The following is a 20,627-nucleotide window of genomic DNA, read 5'->3' on the forward strand; positions in this document are numbered from 1 at the left end:
TCACTGTACAGACACAAATCCCAACACGTTTTGGGGCCAATATTGTTCCTATGCTCCCCGGCAATAAATACAGTTCCGCTGGCACACCCTGCCAAGACTTACCTGCTAAAAAGCACAGGACAAAACAAAATATTGAAAACATTTATGAAATATCGGTGCTATTAAGTTTCACACCCCAAATTCAGATTTTCCATTTCCCAGACTCCCTGGCGCCTGCAAATGACAGTTTATGAAAGCAGTAGGTATGCCCTGGTGTGAAACACCACTAATGCTATTTTCAGGCTTCGTTTTGAGGTATATGGTTCAGCACAGAAATTTATGTGTAATGAAGGCTTAGGGATTTTTAAAAGTAGATTATGAGCAGAATGTTTTGCTTTTTGAAAACAGCTATCATCTTGAATCATGCTGAATGTGAGATTTTTATCCTTACAAGACCAAATGGTTGAATATGCCCTGCGCTCTAGGAGTTTACTTTCTTGGACAACTGAAAAAACACAGCTGATAGGTACGCTTTCGTTTCTATAGGGGTAAAATAGGAAATACACCAGCTCTTCTAAGGAAAGGACCATTGAAAGCAATATAATTTACATACAGTGTACTTGTCCTGTTGATGACCTATATGAAACAAACCCTGACAAGGAGGAACTGATGCATAGCTCATGAGTAAGGGAAAAAGATTGTGCATTGCTCTTAAAGCCCGAGAAGGAGGAGAAAGCAAAGGCAATTTAAATAAAACTGCATCTTTTTAGATGCATTTGCAAGGCAGAACATACATTATTCTGTGCTACAAGGGAGTATTTGAAGCAAATTTACTTCAGATCAGCTTAAAATTATTTTGTCAAATGGGCACCTAATGTCCGATTGAATTTTATCGTGGGCAGATACAGAGGTGAAGAGCACGCGCAAGATTAAGGAAGGGTCTGGAAACAGCCTCACTAGCAGAAGTATGTTTTATTAACAAACTTTGTATAATAGTGTACATAATTAGGTTAGGCTTAGCAACTTATGGCTTACCAGAACTGTTCTTAACTTTCTAAATGTGAAAGAAAAATTTAGTATTGGGATGCAGAAAACCAGGTAATGGTACTGGAAGGACAGGTACATTCACCATCTGCCACGGGTGCGAGCGTTTCTACCAAGGAAAAAGATAACGAGGTGAACGGTCAAGTTCAGAGCCCCCCAAAATGGCATCCATCACCCTCCTGCAGGAACTTGACAAAAAATTCTGCTCCATCGCTATGACAACTCGTGCTACATCATTGCCATAGTAACCGGCTGAACATCGTTAGTTTTTAACCACACGCACGGTGGCCAACATGCCAATGAGGAGGAGCCACCACCGCGGCTGGGTGCCCGGCTCTGCCCTGCAGCCGGTCCCACCCCAACCCATCTTTGCGGTTTAATCCAACCTCCTTCCACGTTTCCCAGCCCCACGCCACCGGCCGAGCTCCCCGCCACCACGGGCTCTCCAAATCCAAGTCCATCTCATCGCCAGAGCACTAATTTCATGCATTTTACTGTTGCTTTCCCCCCACCTCCCCACCGAGTGATTTATCAGGCTAACACTAAATACAAGTAGAAAATTTTCATCTTCCCATTGAGTCATTGAAAATCTGTTCTATTAAACCAGCGCACCACAGGGTAGCTTTACATGCTGCATTTGCATCCCACGCACGCAGTCGCAATATCAGTTCAAAGGCACCGTCCTGTCCCCTGAAGAGCCACGATTTCAACATCGTCATGGCGAAGGAATGTGTTTACTGTGCACCACCAAAACCCATGCGATCGTCATCTTAATACACCAGCTCAGGCCGGGCCGCTGCCTCCCTGGCCGAGTTGTCATCGTGTGCGGTGATGTAAAACAGCAGCACTAACGCTTTTCAGATCACATCAAAGCCCAAAAGTTCGCAGCTAGATAATGTCTTTCATCCAGCTATCTTCCAACACGGAAGAAGGAAAAATAAATACAGTTATTGCTGGGTTTCGACCCAGCCTGGGGGCAGAGGGTGAAGCACGGGTGACGCACGAGCTTGGTGGTCAGCACAGAAGGATATAGGGGGTTTGGAGCAGTTTGTGGTGGGGGTCCCCTTCCCACGGCCCGGGGGCACCGTCCCCACCCAGCTCTTGGGCACAGCAAGCCTGCGCCCCTGCCGAGCCCTGTGGATCGACCCTGTGGGCATCAGTCATGCTGAAGGTGCCATGAAATTAGCTTGTTCTCCTCTTGGAGGACAGGTGGGAGAGGGCGAGGTCCCCGCTGCTGCCTCGGCCCTTGTCTCCCCTCCACTTTCCCTCCGTTTCTCGCACCCCTCCTCTGCCTCCCGCAGCTTCCCCTTGGGGTTGATGCGGGCTGCAGCACCGGTGAAACTCCCCGATTTCGGCGCCGAAGGGCAGCGGTGGGGCTGCACAGGGACCTGCCCGCAGCCCTCACGCCCGAGCACACCCAGCAGCGTCTCGTGGGGCTCGAGATGGCCCAAAGCAGCATCAGCCCCAGCGTCTGAGCCACCCAGCCTGGGACCGGCCACCAGCCCCTGCACCGCCCCCTCGCTGCACCTCGGCCTCCACCGCTCAGGGTTCGTATGGTTTACTTTGGCTGGTATGGTATATAACATATATATATAAAAAACATACATATATAAAAAACCATATAAAATACATATACAACACACATATAACATATATATACATATTAAAAACCATATAATGTATGCTTATACCATACACCATGTATATACAGCACATACCATAGAGAGAGAGAGAGAAAGAGAGTGTTATATACCACAGTAGCTCTGCCTACATTAGATTACCAAAACCCTCTTACTTTGCATTAGGCTTAAACCCTAGCCTGACACTCCCTAAATGGACTTTAACAGTATTTGATCGTACTGCACTGCCTTGGTAAAAAATAATTTAGTTTTCCCACTGTTTAGGAAGGAAAAAAGAGGAAGGAGGAAGAAAAAAAAAAAACAAACCTCACCATCTTTTCTAAAATGGAATGCAATTTTAAGTGAATGGGTAGTTTTCAATAGAAAAATCATAAAAGCTTTTTTACATTTTTTTTTTGCAATTCAATAAAAAAAAATCCCTCGCAAAGAAGATGAAACAACATCATTTCAGTATTCATATATACATTAAGGTATGAAACTAGATACCTGCTATTGCTGTTTACAGCTGAAACAGAACTACATAAATCACTCGAGAGGGAAAAAAGCCAACAAGACTCAAACAAATCTGACTAGAGCAGTACGATCTATCCCATGTTTATAAACGCGTATGAGAGTATAAATTACTTTATCCTGGAAAGAGACTGATTCCAAAATGACTTTTTTCTTTTTGTATTAACACCACCCTCTAGTGGCAGTTTTTCTGCTTTACTGAAGCAAAAATATAGTTTAACATATTGATCTTCTGCATTAAGAAATGGTACAAAAATTGCAAACAGCAATTTGCTTACCTGCGCTTAATTTAACGCCCACACTCTGCAGTCTCTGAGTCTCTGCAGCTTTGGAAAAAGCCGTATCTGGCTCATTTCAAACATAAATTATAAAAATAAGTGCCTAAGAGAACGCTACCATGAAAAGCATAAAATAATAAAGTCCCTATAACGCACAGTTGCAGAATAACCTTCCAGATGGGTAAGTTCCTCAGTGCTCGGTGAGCAAATTACACTCTGAAGCATGAGCCTTATGCTTTTAATATATTATTATCTTATTAGCCCCCTGAAGACATTTTAGTTGACAGCTTTAAAGATAGATATTGCAAGAACTTGTGACAGTTCAGTCTCTGGACTTGCACCTCCTTCTTGAACATACTACAAACTCATCAATAAGGTGGTGGTGGTTTGGTTTTTTTACTGTGCTTTTACAATTACAGTCAGAAACATCTAGAATGAGCCATTCCTAATCTAGCAGCCATCATTTAACAAGTCATTCCTAACTGGAGATGGGCCTGAGGCACCTAAGGCATATTTAAATATTGAAACCCGTATGTGTTCAGGGATGAGTGGATCTGGGGTATCATTTCAGTCTACAGGGATAGCAAAAAAAGGAGATAGTGCCACGAATCCCACTGGGCTGGTCCAAGATTTAGGCCCATCTATTTTTATACCTAATAGAAAGCGAGTAATGCACAGCTTCAGAAATTTGCCCCCTGCTTTCCTCACTGCAAGGTGCAGTCAGCAGGTCAGCTGGCTTGAGGCAACCGCTGGATTGGGAAAACTCAGCGTATGAAATTTTGGAGCTCTCCAAGCAAAGCCAGCCTGCATGCAGAGTATAACTTCAGCGTGGAAATAGCTGTTCAACTACATCTAAGCGTATTGAATTTGCAGGCAAAACGGCATAGATAAATTGCTTAGGAGGTTGGGGTGGGGACTTGATTCATCGCACTAATTCCCCACTTCTGTAACAATAAATGAGGAACAGGCTTTTCCCTAAAACCTATTAGCCAATGACAGTTGAAAGTAATTTGCTCTTGCTCTCTCTGGACAGGGATGTGTGAAGAGAAGGGGAAGATAACTTTTACTCAGCTTACGCATCTTGCCTTCAGCAGAGCTCCAGGCACTTTACTCGGAGATGAGCTCTGCAAAAAGGCTTCCACACCTAGAATGGGACTTAATCGGCCAACTTTTGAAAATAGTTCAGACAGATTTGCAGCATCAAATTAAAAGCAGAAGGCTAAACCTGTTAGTGCTCCCAACCCCTCATCCCATCCCTCTGACAAGTGCTGGCATCTCTCAGGGTGGGGACATGGGCTGGCTGCACTGCTGGAGACAAAAGCAGCTTCAGCTCTTCCACTACAAGTCTAATGTAGAGCCCTCAGATGAAAAGCATGGTCTCATAAACCAAGTTTTCACTCTTTAAGACTTACATGTTCCTAGAGTTTTACCTCCAGGTGATATGGAGTGTCACGCAGTCCCAGGCAGTCCTTGGAGAAACATCACTCCCAGTCCCCAAAGAACCAGACCCAGCAAGTGCACTGGGAGGACACGTAACCCCAGACTGCAGCAGCCACCCCTGATCCTGCTGAAAGTAGGGTGGTCCTTTCGCTACTGTCCGCTGTTCATACAATAGCCCAGTGGTGACTACACCCACCCGGAAAGTAGATGAGTTTCTCCTCTTCAGGCAGTTTAATCTCTCATCCCCCATTTGCCAAGAGAATGGCCCAGGGTCAGGGGGAGGAAGCCTGCTCCTCACCTGAGAGAGCAGGGAAATACCTGGAGGCTCTGCTGAACATCTGCGTAAACATGCGGAGGAGGGAGATGTTGACTTGGTCAAAGACGACATTGAACCTGGGTATGACATTTTACTAAAGAAATGCTTAAGAGACCATCAAGGCTATTCTGTACTGTGGGAGACAATGTTTCCTCTGCTTGTGTTCTCAGAGAGGATTAACTGCAAGACAAAATCAAAGGCTGGGAATTCAGTCTAACACAGACACCCCCAGCCTCCCTTAGCATCTCTCACTGGCCCTCGTTTTGCCTCTGACCACCTTGAATGAGGACCACATCATCCTCCCCACAGGAAACTTAAAGGTCTTGGTTCAAGGTTGTGCATCCCAGTATGGGATCACGGCGTTGCTGGCTCTTTATGGCTCTAACCTGAGGAATTTGACTTGCACACACTAAAAAACCTCTCAGCACTTTTGTAACAAATGATGCACACGTCACAGAGCCAAAAATTTAGTGCCACTAAATATTTTATCTGATCAGCAGTGAGCTGCACAAATAAAGCACGACAGTGCACTGCTCTGAAGCTTCAGATGTTAGCTTGTAACATCATAGCAGCATATCCCAGCTAATAATGGGATACAGCGAAGCCTTTCTTAATCACCTGCCCACAACCAGCTGCTTTGCCAAGATTGTTGGTACCTAAAGATTGAACGCCACCATCCTAGAAATATGTAGTCACATAAAACCAGCAGCTGCAACTACAGGCGGGGTCTAGCACAGCTTTTGCAGGATATAAAATTCATATAGATTGCTGTGAAATTAGGCCAGCAACGCAGAGGGGCCAACGAAAACCTTCTGTTCACGGTCCGTCTGCATTGCAGTCCTTTTGCGTCTGTTTTCTCCCTGCCTGTCTTTCCCAGCCTCCCTGTCATCCGCCCCAGCCCATCTGGTAGTGACTTGCCTCCTCTTCTCCTGCACTTTGCTACTCTTACTGCTGCTACGTACAGCGAGGGCACGATCAGGTCCCAGCTGCAAGGTGGAAAGCTCTGTTATTCTACCACAAACCCAGCAGCTGCCATGCCAGGTTGAAAGTTAGGAGTGCACTGAACTCAAACAGGCAAACTCTCCCAGAAAAGCTCCACAGCGATTACAAAAACAAGTCAGGCAATGTGTTGAAACCACGCATGCACAAGAGAGGAAAAGAGGCAGTTCCTGGGGGAAAATGATTGAGTACTTAAACAATTCCATCATAAAAGAATCCGTTACCTTTATCCTCCAAAGGAGACTTGATCTTTAAATCAGTCCTTCACTAGCAGGAAAAGAAAATCAAAGTCCAATTCCATCTTGCATTTGACTTCTTTATTTCGTGTGCCTGCTCTGTGAAGCATTATGCTATTGCTGTCCTTCGTCAGCATTCTCATTTCCAGAGCCTCTCCTGCTTTTCCCATAAACGGCTCCTGCCTTGGCACAATCGCAGCCCGAAGGCCATCCCTGCTGAGCAGCACAACAGTTGTCCCCAGCAGGCAGGACACTGACTTACTACTCTTGAGGCTCAGGCAGAGCCCAAGCAAACGAGCAGTGCTTGGCCTCGGCTGTGTCCACCCTGGCAGGGCTGGCTCACATCTCTGGGAGTCTGAAAATGGGAATTCTGGAGAAAACAGGGCAGAAACACCAAAGTTTCAGCCAAGCTAGTTAGCTTAGTGCCAGGGCTTCTGGAAGCAATCACAGAGCTAACCGCAAGCCCAGGGCCAGCCACACTGCGCGACACTCTTCTTACTACATGAGGGCTTGTAGATACTGGGACAAAAACGGGACTTGAGGAGCGAAGCACAGCACATTGTTGATTTTCTTAAGCAAAGCTGGGTTACAAGAAGATCGGGACCAAGTGCAGTAAAAGGCAGCAGGCTGACCTGCGGCAGCAGGCATCACAGACACGTGCAGGAAGCCTCAGATAACTGATGTCAAACAAAGAACAACCACTAGAATGATCACAAGTGTCTCAAAAAGCTCATATATGAAGAGTGGACCAGAGCAATAATTAACTGGGAGAGTGCATAAAATTATTTCCACTTATAGCACAGACTCTTTTTTTTAAAAGTGAATTAGATAAACACTGAGTGTTAGTATTCAAATAGATACCAGGAATTTACATTACTTTCAGATCATTAAAACCTGAATGTTATGTGCATTGTGCATATATTGCAGTCCTTTGCAGCACAATACAAAATATATTAAGTTTCCACTCCCCGTGTTACCTCTTCATGCAAAGGGGGGAGAAAAGGAAAGATGCTTTATTCAAGAAAAAAACCCAAACACCGCATGTAAAAGGAAACAGCTTACAAGACATAAATATAAAATATGTAAGAGATCTGAGAATACATTTGCTGTCAAATTTACTTCCAGGCAAAGGATACCAAATTAAATGTTCTGCCAAAATCCTCAGGGACTCAAGTAGGTGATGAGGTATATGAAATTTACTACAAGATAAGCTCCCACATTGCTATTCTATGCAATCTGAGTGGTACCAAGAATATCAAATCACAGTACCTGTTTTAAGAACTTTTAAGTATGTCTGGAAGCGATGGCTTTCATTATGTTAGCATAAACATCTCTACATCTTGCATTTAAAGCAGTCATTTATACAAGACTTTTAAAGTACGTTAGTATATTCAATCTTGCTTAGCTAAATTGGTGGAGAGAAAAAGCTGGCAGACAGGATATCACCCAGCTCAGCAAAAGTGCATTTGTTCTCCAATTCTTATAGTAAAGCGACTGATCAATCTTTCCAGTATTGAAGTTAATAATGAGTATATTTTTTTCCAGTTACTGAGTTTCTGGTCACCTTTACTTACTCCACATATATGTTCCCCCCCTTAATTATACAGGTTTTCATTACTGCCCTAGCCAATTTTACATCGTAGAGAACGCATTTGTCATTTAAAATGTATACTCCTCAAAGCATTGAATAAGAAACTGTGCTGTAAGTCTGCATGGAGCTAACAAATCTGCAAATACTGATTCCTCACACGTGTACTCAAACCCCACACACAGTTTTTGGTCTCAACTCTACAAAGCTGTTTGATATCGATTCTAGTGCAGTTACCTCTCTTCAACCTCACCCCTGCAACTTTCATCCAAGCCACTTCCTACAGCCTGGATTTTCTGCTCCCCACCTTGTATTAATTTAAGGCTGAGATATTACCAGGAGAGTCTCGGGGACAGGACTCTGAAACCCAGAGACAGCTCCACAAAAGTTTCTCTCTCCAGCACCCTGTTCTCTCCCACCATTTGTCTGCACATCTCTCCCATTCCCTCCCTTCCCACACCATGGAAGAGTAATGGTTATGGGTTCCTTTGGTTCTTCATCAGCCTAAATATTCAGAAATTCTTACCCACAAGTCGGATGGCTCCTCTGGCTGCTTCCCTAAGAGCCTCTGGAGAAAACTGCAGCAAACAATCCCACCATTGACAAGGGGCAAAGCAAGTCTCACGTCCTCCTGCACAGAAACATTACCTAGCATCCTCTCCCCATTCCCTGAGACACTACTTGCCAAAAAGAGTGGCAGGAGCATGCAGCAAACCACCAGGTCTTCTGAAGAGAGTTGCCTCCTTTTCCTCTCTCCATAAAAACCACTGGGAACAGCCTCCAGCCATTTCAGGAAACTGTAGAAGCTGCTGGTCTGCTCCAAAGGGCAGCAGATTTCTCCTTCACCTCTTCCAAATGCCCACTGCAACTCAGAAATGAGCAAGGTATCTGTACCCACATGCAGTCTCTTCCTTCCCCCTTCCCACAGACAGCTAGTAAAATGGGGAAATACTGTAGAGGCAGACAGAATTTGTGCAATACTTTATTACACTGCTGAAGACTGAGAATCAGTTCTGGTGACAGCCTCTTTTCTGTTACTCAGGCTGAGGAAGTCAATAGTACAATGTTATTACAAGGTCACTGTCCCCCAGAGGGAAGCACACAAACTCTCCCAATACTGTCATTTGCAACTTCGTCCTGTTAAAAGGGCAATTCAAGCTGCAAAGAGTAATGCTGTTACAACCAGGTGCCCTCCAGTTGCTAGTATATTTGCAACTCCTGTTATTTTCCAACGGCAAAGAGCAGTCTCTAAACTTTTGAGAGTGATACTGGAGTCAGACTAAGACTTCAGATGAAAGGCAGCCCCAGAGATATTCACAACAGACAAACACATAATTACAGCAAAGCATCGAAGGCCCTATTTGGCACGAAGTGGAAAGTCAGAGCTTGCATTTCCAGAACAGAACATGCTTATGTGATTGTAAAGAAATCAGTACTTGCAGCAAGAGGCAAGACAAGTTACCATAACCTTTTGTGGGAGAGAAAGGGAATCAGTAAAAGCCATGTCTGCAGCGGTATCTTTTATATTTCAGTCTTAACAGAAACCAACATTTTGACTTAAACTCCCTTTTAAAACAAACCTTATGATGTTATACCATGCACAGTGTCAACTAAGGATGTAACTTTACTACATTTACACACATCATACAGCAGACCCGTATCAGTCCTCCTGAATTCCCATGAAAGTGCTTGCACAACTGCATAGCTAACGGTCAGAAGAATCATGCAAGATAAGGCTACAGGTACAGCCAAATTGACCCTTTTATTGTATTTGGAAATACTGATTTCCAAAATAAAGCACTAGAAAATGTATTTTTTCCAAATGTGGAGCCTACAAGTTAGCGGTGAAAGAGACATTTTAGAATGAGGTAAAGATACTGCATAGGCTAGATATTTAAATCCGAATTCCAAAAGTGATTTGGCTTAATTGTGAAATTATTTAAAACTGAACAGAAAGAAAAAACTATATACTTATAAAAACCTGAAAACAAATCCAGGTTGACCTTTACAGCAAATCACAAAATAACTCATTTACAATGAGCATTTCCTACTGTCTTTTTTTTTTTTCTTAAGGTAGACTGACAAAAGCACAATTTGAAAAGAGCTTTGCTTTTTCCGTGGAGCTATTCTGTCTAGAATACCTGCGCAACTCGGCTTGCCTCCTTCAGTTAATCAGAGCCAAGACTGGTACTGGACACACAATGTCACAACACTCCAGTGAATACTGGCCTTCCAGCCCATGCTGCAGCTTTTTTTGCCCCAGCCTGGATTCTGGAGCAATGACAAAGCTTTATGACACAGGGTGTTCAGAATAGAGACTGGTGCTTAACAGAGAGTGTCAGAGACCTCAATTATCATTTTAAACCATTTGAAAACTAAGTTATAATTAACAATAGTGCCTTTTATGATTCTTGTATTTTTATTTAAAATTTGTTCTTGCAGGTTCGCTTTTTTAATATTCCCTTGTATCAGTGTATAGTTCCCAGAAATAATTCCTGTCAGGCAATGCAGTTTTCTGAAAAGATAGTATCTTCCATCCTCACCACATTTTCAATAAACCCTGTAGAAGTCAGTCAATGATCAGACTAAGATAAAGTGCATATATTCCTTTCTGATACAGGCAACAAAGTTGTGGATTGAAAAAATAAATCATACTGAAACCACACAAAAAAAAAAATCCTACTGTGGATTTTGCACCCGACAATTAAGTTGTCCCACTGAGTACTGCCCAAAAATACTTTTCTTCAAGTGTCTGTTAGCTTAAAAAAAAAAAAGAACTTATAATATTAAAAATAATGGTTCCTTTTTAATTAGGCTCTGAGAATCATGAATTTATGTAATCCTTGAAAGCTATGGCTCCCCCAAGGCTGGCATACTGCCTTGACAACTTGTAAGTAGTTTGCATTTTACCCTTTGGATCCAGGCTTCAAGCTTGCAAAAGCTTTGGAGTTCTTAAGGGAATGTGAAATTTCATTGAGAAAAGAAATAAAATGATAGTCCCTTTCTGACTTCTTGGACTCAAAAATAACTACAATGGTAAAGTGAGGTTCAGGGCGAGTCAGAAAGTATGTGCTTTGGACTTTGTCATCGTAGAAGTGAACAACCTTCTCCAAACTGTTGAGGTCAGAGGTTCTATCAGTCATAATCATGATTACATTGGGCCAGTGCATAACAGGCCTGTCGCTGGGCAGAGACACCACTGCAGGGTACTGATCCACTCCTTTGGGAGCTTCCCTGTAAGAATGGGGATGATGATAACCATGTCCCTGAAAACTCTCTGATCCACGATTGTCAAAAATTAAGGAAACATTGATGGCATCATACTTCCGGATGAAGCTGGAAATTTTCCCAAAGTAATCAGGATTTGTTTTAGCAGTCAAAGTTTTCATTTCAGATGCTGTTGTTTGTCGACTAAGGGCCTCGTGAAAGTAAAAGCTAAACTTGGCAAGGAGAATGTTTTTGAGCTTCATCAGCCAGAGGAAGAGGTGCGGAGGTTGTACAGCCTTCTGAGACTGCCCTCCAAACAGATGCTTCTTGGTCTCTCGCTGTTTCTCGAAAATTTGGCCCCAAGTCTGTAGTTTTGTGTGAGCAGTGTGCAAGTTGACCAGGGATGGAAGGAACTTCCACTCTGAGATCTGAGCCTGAGCCTTTAAGAGATGTGCAAGCACATCCACTTCCAGCTGGAAACTGCTTTCAAGAGGACTGAGGATTGGATGATGAAACCTAGAAAACATAATATTATTCAAGACATGAGAACTGCTGTACACAACAGTGAAATAATCAGATAGTATTTGTCAATTCACTGACAGAAGACCAAACATCAAAGCAGAGTAAAGTGTAAACCAAAAAATAACCTTGTTAATTTTAAAAAACAGTTCTTTTAACATAATTAGGGCAAATAACATTAATGAGCATATAGCACTTGGTATTTGACAAAAACATCTGTCAGATATTCTCTATCAAAGCAAGAGAGTTATATTTGATCCGTTCAACAATAACCACTGCTTATCTTGATCCATGGACTACTATAGCACCATCTCTCTTTAAATTCAGGTGGTTTTGTTCCAATTTAAGATCCCTTCTGGTGGTAAAATATGTCTTGATACTTCTGGAATAGCAGTAAGACATTAAGCTAAATTGAAGGAATTATGTCATAAATTTGCTGTTTGTATAGGGAAGCTATGAGGAAGCCAAGCCAAGCTTTTTTTTTCTTTTTTTAAAGTCACAATAAAATTGTGACGGGAAATTAGTCTACAGAACCATGATTAATTGTATCTACCAATGAACCCGGTCTCAAACTTCAAACCTTGGTGTGCTAAAAGCAATGAAGGGGAAAAACATTTGGCAGGATTTCATCATATTACAATGAAGACGCTGTAACAATCGATTTCCCTCTCACTAAAAATTCAGGTCAAGATCAGTTCTCAATTTAACAGATGTTTAAAAAAAAAAAAATCAACACCAAACCAGCTTATCTAGCAGGTAGAGCTCATCTACCAGGTAGAAGTGCCACTGCACATCTTATTCACAAGAGTGATCCTACTACTAGAACATGCAGAAATGTAATTTTATAGATGAAATGTAATTTCATAGATCCGTTCTATAGCTTTCTCTTCTCATTTCATTTTTTGTAAACATCAGGAAAAAAGACAGATCAAGCCTACCTCCCTTCCCTTGATATTCAAATTACTTGTAAATTTATAACATCATCATCAATAAATACATACTTAATTCAAACTGTGCAAAACTGTTCCAGTTACAGAAGCTAAATATGTAACTTTAGGAAGAACGAGTCTTCAGCAAAGACAGAAATGGCCTTTTTAGTAAATGTGTTCCCTAATAGGCATTTAGGACTCTTAAAGAGGTCTCCAACAAAGAACAACCAATAGTTTAAAGACAAGACTTGATGAGGTTTCCACTTAAGTAAAGATGGATTTATACCCTCACTTCAGAAAAATATCCTGGGTCTTGTTATTGCTTTAAAACAAAAAAGTTTATACTGAATCCTTCCAACCTTTAACAGCTCATCTTCAGACAAAGTGAAATCACTACTTTTAAGTGTCTCTTTTTTTGACAGCAACAATACACGTCTTGAAAGGATTTGCTATTAAGATGCAAGTCCAAATTTATTGAAGAAAATGAAATTATGAGTATCATAAGTCAGTTGATGCACCATATTCTGCAAACAGGCTAGGTTGAGTGACCAGCCACCTTCTGTACACAGTACATGTCAGCAACCATCATATCTACCTGCTATAGCAGAGATACAGTGATTATTGGCTACTTTGGTGAGCTGAGAAGTCCAGAGTATATTTACATTTCTTTGAACAAACAAGAGTCAATTAAAATAATGTTCTGCTAACAGTCAACATTATGTATTTCCAATGTTTCTGGTATTCAGCAGAAAAACAGTTTTGTTGCCCTGTACTAGAACAGGGAAAAAAGCATTATGCAACATTATTTATTCCAAATATTCCCATCAAGTGCACACTTAGCACAGTGTATTCAACACACCTGCAGTCAGACCAAGAAGGTTATTCTTCAACCTTAAAAGCAATTACAAAATCCCTACTAATGCAGCACTGCCAAGTCTTCTGGACTAACATTATGATGTATGGCTTCCCACTTCTACTTTGCTTCATGGCTCATAGCTATTCTCATGTTTCACTGCACAGCAGGATTTGTGAAACTGTTTTAATCCAAAAATACACACCTCAGCCACAGCTGAGAAGCTTGATATGGTTGCAGAATAAACTAACAGGTTATGTACTCAGTATATACGCTGCAATTAACTTTCATAACACAGAAGCATCTGACTGAGCTCAGCATCACATAAAACACACAGGTTTTTACGATATTTCAATAAGCCAGAGTGTTAAGAACTTAAAAACACATCGAAAAATTGATTTTTTTCCCTCTAATCATTCTCAAAAGCAGAGGGATGCTAGAGTTTTGTTTTGCAGACTATGAAGAAGCCTCATTTTTCTACAACTTTTTATTTCTGATCACACATGCATGCATGTATTTACAAAATGCTGACTAGATGAAAAACATTTAACACTTAAAAATAGTTACATCAAAATATGTTTACTAGTTACTTTTTCATTTTATACTAAGCTTTTAAAGGATCCTGTTTCTGATGCTATTTTAATTATTTCAGTTAAGATCCCACCCAAACCAACAGTTAAAAAATTCAGGAAAAGTTACTTCTCCAACTGTATTCTACAGAAAAACAGAGAGGAAAATGTCTAGTACTGGCTGTGTACAAGTCAGCAATAATTAGTAACAAAATAGCTTTAAACCGTTCAAGAGTTAATAATTTTTCAGATACAGACAATATGACTTGGTTGTTGACAGTCAATGAATTCTGTCATTCCTTTACCAGCAAGCAGTTATTTGCTCTACATTATCTGAACAGCTATTTTTAGATCTAAAGGAAAGAAACCAAGGCCAGAACCTATCTACAGAACAGATGCCCTGTCTGGCCTTAGCACAGTTGGCTGAAATAATGGCACACATCCTCAACTACAAGCGAGGAATGTATTGACAGAGGGAAGAGACTGGGTAAAGATGAGTTTATTTGACCTTTCACCTGAGAGGGTCAGGTAGAGACTGTAAAACAGAAATGCCTTCCAGCCAGCACACATCAACATAACAGCCCCCTGAAACTGATCTGAGATACGAAGAAACTAAAAGAAGGACTAAAGGAAGATATCATTATCCCCACTTTTTTCAGAAATATTCTGTACGTGACTGGGGAGGACCACACAGCAGCTACTGAATTAGCTCTAACAGTATCTTAGAACGTCTCCATCTTAAAGATTGCTCATTAACCCAAAGCAAGATCATCAGTATTTTTCCCATGGAGACACTGCTTATTTTTTGAAAGAGGTTATTATAATGCCTTAGAAGTACAGATGTGTCACTGAAATTTATTTAAATAGTGTAGTAAAACATTTCATATGTAACAGTTTCAGTCACTTGTCAAAGTATCAGTTTTGGTTTTCAGATTTTTAACAGTGCTGTTGACTCAGCACAGGCTCAGAATAGATGGCAATGCTTAGTGTACAACATAAATAAACTTTTAAAAAAAAACTTACCTCCCTTTACTCTTTAATGTTTATCGCACCAAGGAAAAAATATGTAAGTTTCATTTTTCATTGGACTAACAGCCCTGATATTGTAAGGGTTCACAAACCAAGAACTGCAAAACAATCACTAGTAAGATCATACAGACTAGTTTTGATTTTCAAATAGCAAAATTACGTAGCAATTTGTCTAAGTTATTCCTAAAAAAATAAAGGAGTCAGCTGCAAAATAAGGGAGGCAGCTTAGATTTGGAACGTCAGAAAGCAGCACTGAATTATTCTGATTTTTCCTAGGTGTACATTTTAAAAATTCTAACTGAAAAAAAAGACCTCAGAATATTGTCCCCAAATGTCTTATTAGACACTATTTCACTAACAAAGATTCTAAAAAATTCAACTACGTTTGAAAGTTATCTTCCTACAATGGCTACTTGTTTTGTTTTAAAATAAAGAGCTAGAACTTGAGTCTGTTGACAAGAATTCAAAAATTCTCTTTTTTAAACTGCCATCACTTTCAAGGTTCACATGTGTTAGATGTGAAATACCCACCCCAGAGTCATTTAGAAACATCCTGCGATTCTTGTAACAAGAACTGTTAGATCTTAACTTCAAGAAACCATAATGGCAGGGACCAAAGACTCAGAGGTGCTCCTTCTACTGGCTCCAATACCTCTCAAGAGAGGTGATAACAGAGCACCATAAAACCCTACTAGGTAGACCAGATAGCGATGGTGTAGCTTTTAGAATTAAGCAGACATATATTCTAGTCTAAAAGTAAAATTGTCACACAAATATCTGTTTTATTTACATGTCAGTTTTACTGAAGTCCATATGGAATTAAGTCTTGTTTTCCCTCCACTCCTAATGAAAAAGTGCAAGAAGTCTTACATCTTTTATAAGGAAAATGACTCTTCTTCTCTGCTGAATATGAACATGCAGAGTATTAATTAACGAATAGGGAATATGGCTCCTAGAACATGATGAGTAGAAACACTCTCCCTTTTTTATTTTTTTTCTTCAGGAGTCATATTTTGAGACTTCACGCATCTGATGCTGCTGACCAACACTGATTTCATGTATGAATTCATGCAAGGGGCTGTGTTGCTCAGCAGTCAAAGGACAGCAAAGTCTTTAGGCTTGCTTTGAACCTCAACATCATTTATTACAGATCATATGTCTGAGTACTTACTGCCAGCAAATAAGCACTGACCTTGAGCTGTATTTCTTTAAGATGGATTCCAAAATATTTACCAGTTCCTCAGAGTTAATGAACTTTTGGGTGCTGAGCGTGTACATTTTTTCATAGAAGTCAGCAATTTCCATCCGAGCCTGAACAAAAAAACAGAGCTGTTCAGACAGGTGAGAAAGCAGCTCTTCCAAGTGAGGAGCTGTTCCTCCTAGAGCATTGCGACCCGTTGCCACCACCTTCTTCAGCTCATTATGCAGAGATGTGTAGATGGTTCGGATGGAGTCCTTTCGGCTGAAGAATGACTGACCACCTGTTCAGATAAATATGGAGGTATTACCAAAATCCAGGGAGAGCAAAGATAGACAGCAGTACTGGAAAATTGTATATAACTACACTTGCTTCCCCCTAGGTCGTCCTAAGTGTTGTTTGATCACAGTGGGTTTTTTTTTAATCAAGAAACAAATTTCAATGTATTATTTTGGAAGTAACTGAATTACACATAGCATATACTCAGAAGCGCTTTACGCAATTTCATGCAAGTTACACTTGTCCAAATTCATATCTCAGCAGCCAATGACTGCTGCAAAACTTCAACTCCCTCACATATGCCTCAGTTATGGCGTGACCTTTCAGAAAACAAGGGTTCAGTTAAATTTGCTACTACGATACATGACCTGGAAATACTGTTATCTGTGGAAGTCAGAAGAATCAAGTCATCATGAAATTTTAATAGCCTCCACTCCTATTAATAACTCTAGACCTTTTCAAGAGAATTCCCCTAACAATACCTCTTCAATCAGGAAGCACTCAAATTTGCAAAGCAACCTTTAAATGAGAACCATGTGACATTTGTGTGTACAAACCAAATGTTTCCAGTCCCTACACAATCTTAATATAAACCAGAATTCAAAGGGAAGACAATTATAGTTTATCTCAGTGAGACCACAGTGCAGGTTAATCCATAACTAAAACTGAGGGGAAAAAAAAAAAGAAGTCTGTGCTTCTCCCTACCTGCTCAACACTATGAGGAATCTAAAAAAGAAAAAAAGACAAAAGTAGAAGGTCAAAGTAAAAGATATTTAACTTTGACACTACCAAAAGACTGTACAAAGGTACTAACCTTATTTCATAATTTCTATTTACAGATGGCCTTATGTGCTGCTGTGGCACTCAACAGCTGCAGCAGAGCAAGGATCACAGGGACTGAATATGTGGAACTTTTAAAGAAATTCCAAATTTAGGTTCCACTTTGAAACTGCTTATAGATTTTGTAATGGTAGATAGTCCTTTTCACATCCATTTTACACATATAATGTTCAAAAGCGACCTTAGCAATTTGAGGCAGAAAGGCAGAGAATTGGTTATCACAGTGAAACAGCTACCTTCCTAAGCCAAGAGCTGCCCCCAGGTCATGGGCAGGATGAAGAATCATCTATTGCTGTTGTTCATGAAGTATACAAACAAAAAAACCTTTGTCCCTTCTGTTGTCAATTTTATCCTTTCTGCAAGCACCAAATTCACTTTTTAAAGTCAGCTTTATAGATAGAGTTTTGTCTGTAAAGATCTTCTTATAAAATAGTTCCAAGTCACCACTTAAACAGCAAAGCAGAATTTTCTTGATGCTTTACTGCATTACACATCAGACTCATATCCCTTGATCCATCTCCATGCCAGTCTGCAGTTCAAAGAGCAAATAAGTAGCTTTGCCCAGAGGGCAACATGATGACAACTCATCCTGTGCCAGTCTGGGATTTTTCTATTCACATATTGAGAAAGTGAGAAGCAGCCAAGATTGTGGCCAAAACTTTCCGAGATCCTGCAGAGTCTACATGAATAACAATTTTTAGGAGGCTCTCCAGCCCCAAGTACTTATTCATGTACTTACACATACGCAGCTCTAATGTTAGGCCCTGGAACTGTGACGTGAAAAAGCTTTAACCCTTTGGTCACCCCACCGAGCTCACCTTTTTCAGAATCTCAGCCAGAGCATCCCAGCACAGAAACACCTCTGGCTAAATCTTGGGAATGGCAGGTAGGTGGCCTACCAGCCAATAAAGAGATGTACCTATTTGCACAGCCACTGTGCCACCTGCACTCTTATTTATTCTTTAGGGGTAGCCCAGATGTCATAGCCGATTTCTCCCTGGGCCCACGGACACTTGCTGACCCAGCACCTGTGTTTCCGACGCACAGACACCCACCTCACCGAGGCCAGGGTCCTCAGGTACCGCGCACTGTGCAACTACCGGTTGACTGATTACCTCACACGGCTACGGCAGCCGCCCGTTCCCTACCGCGCTGCCGACACCCGTGGAGCTAAACCCGGGGCAGGCCGTGCGCAGGCACGGGCGCGCTGCGCACCCCAGCAGCGACCTCAGGCGTGAGAGAGGGGAGGCCCGGAGAGGGGCGGGGGACAGGGGGGCCCGAGGGACGGGGGGGGCGGAGAGGGATCCCGCGGCCGGGCGGTACCTAGCTTCTGGCCCAGGAAGGTCATGCTGTGGTAGGCCTTCTCGGCGGCGGCCAGGTGCGCCAGCCCGGCCAGCAGGGCCAGCCAGCTGGCCCCCGCGCTCTTGTTGGCCTCCCGCTCCTTCTCCACATTGTCCTTGGCCTTGTCGTAGGAGAAGATGCCCAGATGGGAGAAGAAGGTCTCCAGCACGGCCTGCTCCACCGGTACCGGCGCGCCCAGCGGGATCGACTCCCCCATCCCGCCCGGCGGTGCCGCCGCCTCCTCCGCAACGGCCACTACTTCCGGGTCCGGCGCCGCGGCCGCGTGAGGGAAAAATGCTCGCACCACCTCTCCCCACGCGCCTGCCCTTGTCACGTGACCAGCGAGGCGGGGAGCGGGCGGGGGGGCGCCGGCTCGGGGTCACGTGAGGGGGCGGGACTCGCAGCGCCCGTGTAACGGCTGGGGGCGGGGGGTTGCTGCGCGCGGAGCGTTTTGGCCTGGCGGCGGAGGTTCCGCCGAGCACCGCCATAAGCAGTGGGTGTTCCAGCGGCGTCCTCGCTCAGGGAAGCTGGGAGCCCGGAGCCCTAGAGGCCAAAGCCAGAGGCCAAATGCGAGGTACCACAGCTGCGTGCAATTACCTGCCCACGGGCCGGCCAGGGCCGCCACGCGCGTTGATGTGTTCAGGTTGGCCGCGCTGGCTCCTGCAACCAGCTCTCCTCCAGCCTGCCGCTTTGGTTTTTATGAAACTTAAGTCTGAAGCCTATTTTCATGCTAAATTGTTCTTTCAATTAAAAAGTTCCAAAACACAAGGTCTTGCAGGTGACCTTTGGCATTGCCCCAGTGGGATTCCTGCAGGACCCTCCAGCTTGCCCAGACATTTTTTATTTATGTTTTTCCCTCCCTTGTGACTGGGAGACTGTGAATTGCCCAAATTAATCCCTTTTTTTTGGATCATGTTTGGGACAGATGAGCTCCCCGAACTGATTCACTGCGGAGACAACGAGGAGTGCAAAGCTGAGCAACCCATAGGGGCACGAGGCCCATGGAAGGGGGGCTGCTGTGGCAGCACTAGCTGGTCCAACTCTTGCGGAACAGCCGCCTCCCCTTACAGTGAGCAAGGCTCTCGCCTGAAATCAACAGTCAGTTGAGTTGCAGCTCTCCAGCTACCCCAAAATGAAAACATTCCCAGATTCCTCTCTGGACAGTATTTCCCTGCACTCTACTCGCACCTGCATTTGTTTCTAAGTTGACATCTATACAAAACACAGCACCAGCTCTCTAACTCTGGGCAAGACCCATATACCAATTAAACTAGCTGCCTACCTCTTGTCCAGAAAACACTCAGAACACACTGTGATTTAAAATAGGCACCAGATACAAAAAATGGCTTTAGGTGTGAAGCAGCCTTTTTAACTAACCCTAACTACAATGTCCACAACACATATTTTTTTACTGTGGCATTATATTGTAAATAGGGTAGCCTAAGGATCGAGTTTGCATACAAAAATTAATTTTCATCAGAACAATTGGTCTAGTAACAGTCTTCCAAGCCCTTCATCACTTTTCATTTCTAGATGCAGGCACCTCTGTACATGTACATGAGTTAATTCAGAATGGTGTGTAACATCCTTGGAAAGGTTCAGGTTAGAACTAAAGTTTTGGCTTTAAATGCTTAAAACTTAAAGAGCTGAACTGAAGTTACGAGGTCTTATTCTTACAGCCGACAAGTTTGAGTTCTGCATGCACAAAAAGCTGCCTTCTTCCTGAATTCAACTCTTTACTTAGCGTGCCTAAGGGACAAAATGAATGTAGGATTCAGCTACATGTAGGAATGTAGCTGCTCGACCATAGACTTACTCTGACCTGGAAAGCTG

General features: G+C 42.6%; 1 protein-coding gene across 3 annotated transcripts; it reads right to left on the reverse strand.

Moving 5' to 3' along the window:
- Positions 1-932: 932 nt before the first annotated feature.
- On the reverse strand, positions 933-19,132 carry KICS2 (KICSTOR subunit 2). 3 transcript variants are annotated; one of them, XM_075148856.1, is made up of 4 exons: positions 18,777-19,132; positions 16,544-16,617; positions 16,329-16,447; positions 933-11,753 (listed from the first exon to the last, which is right to left on the reverse strand). In XM_075148856.1, the coding sequence occupies exons 1-4, from the start codon at positions 19,009-19,011 to the stop codon at positions 10,937-10,939; spliced, it is 1,245 nt and encodes a 414-aa protein (XP_075004957.1). In that variant the 5' UTR covers positions 19,012-19,132; the 3' UTR covers positions 933-10,936. The 3 variants fall into 3 exon arrangements, with proteins under 3 accessions (XP_075004957.1, XP_075004947.1, XP_075004937.1); XM_075148846.1 differs by having other exon boundaries at positions 16,329-16,465; XM_075148836.1 differs by having other exon boundaries at positions 16,329-16,617.
- Positions 19,133-20,627: the final 1,495 nt, after the last annotated feature.

Source organism: Calonectris borealis, chromosome 1 (genome assembly GCF_964195595.1).
Source record: "Calonectris borealis chromosome 1, bCalBor7.hap1.2, whole genome shotgun sequence".
In the NCBI taxonomy this organism is placed as follows: Eukaryota; Metazoa; Chordata; class Aves; order Procellariiformes; family Procellariidae; genus Calonectris; species Calonectris borealis.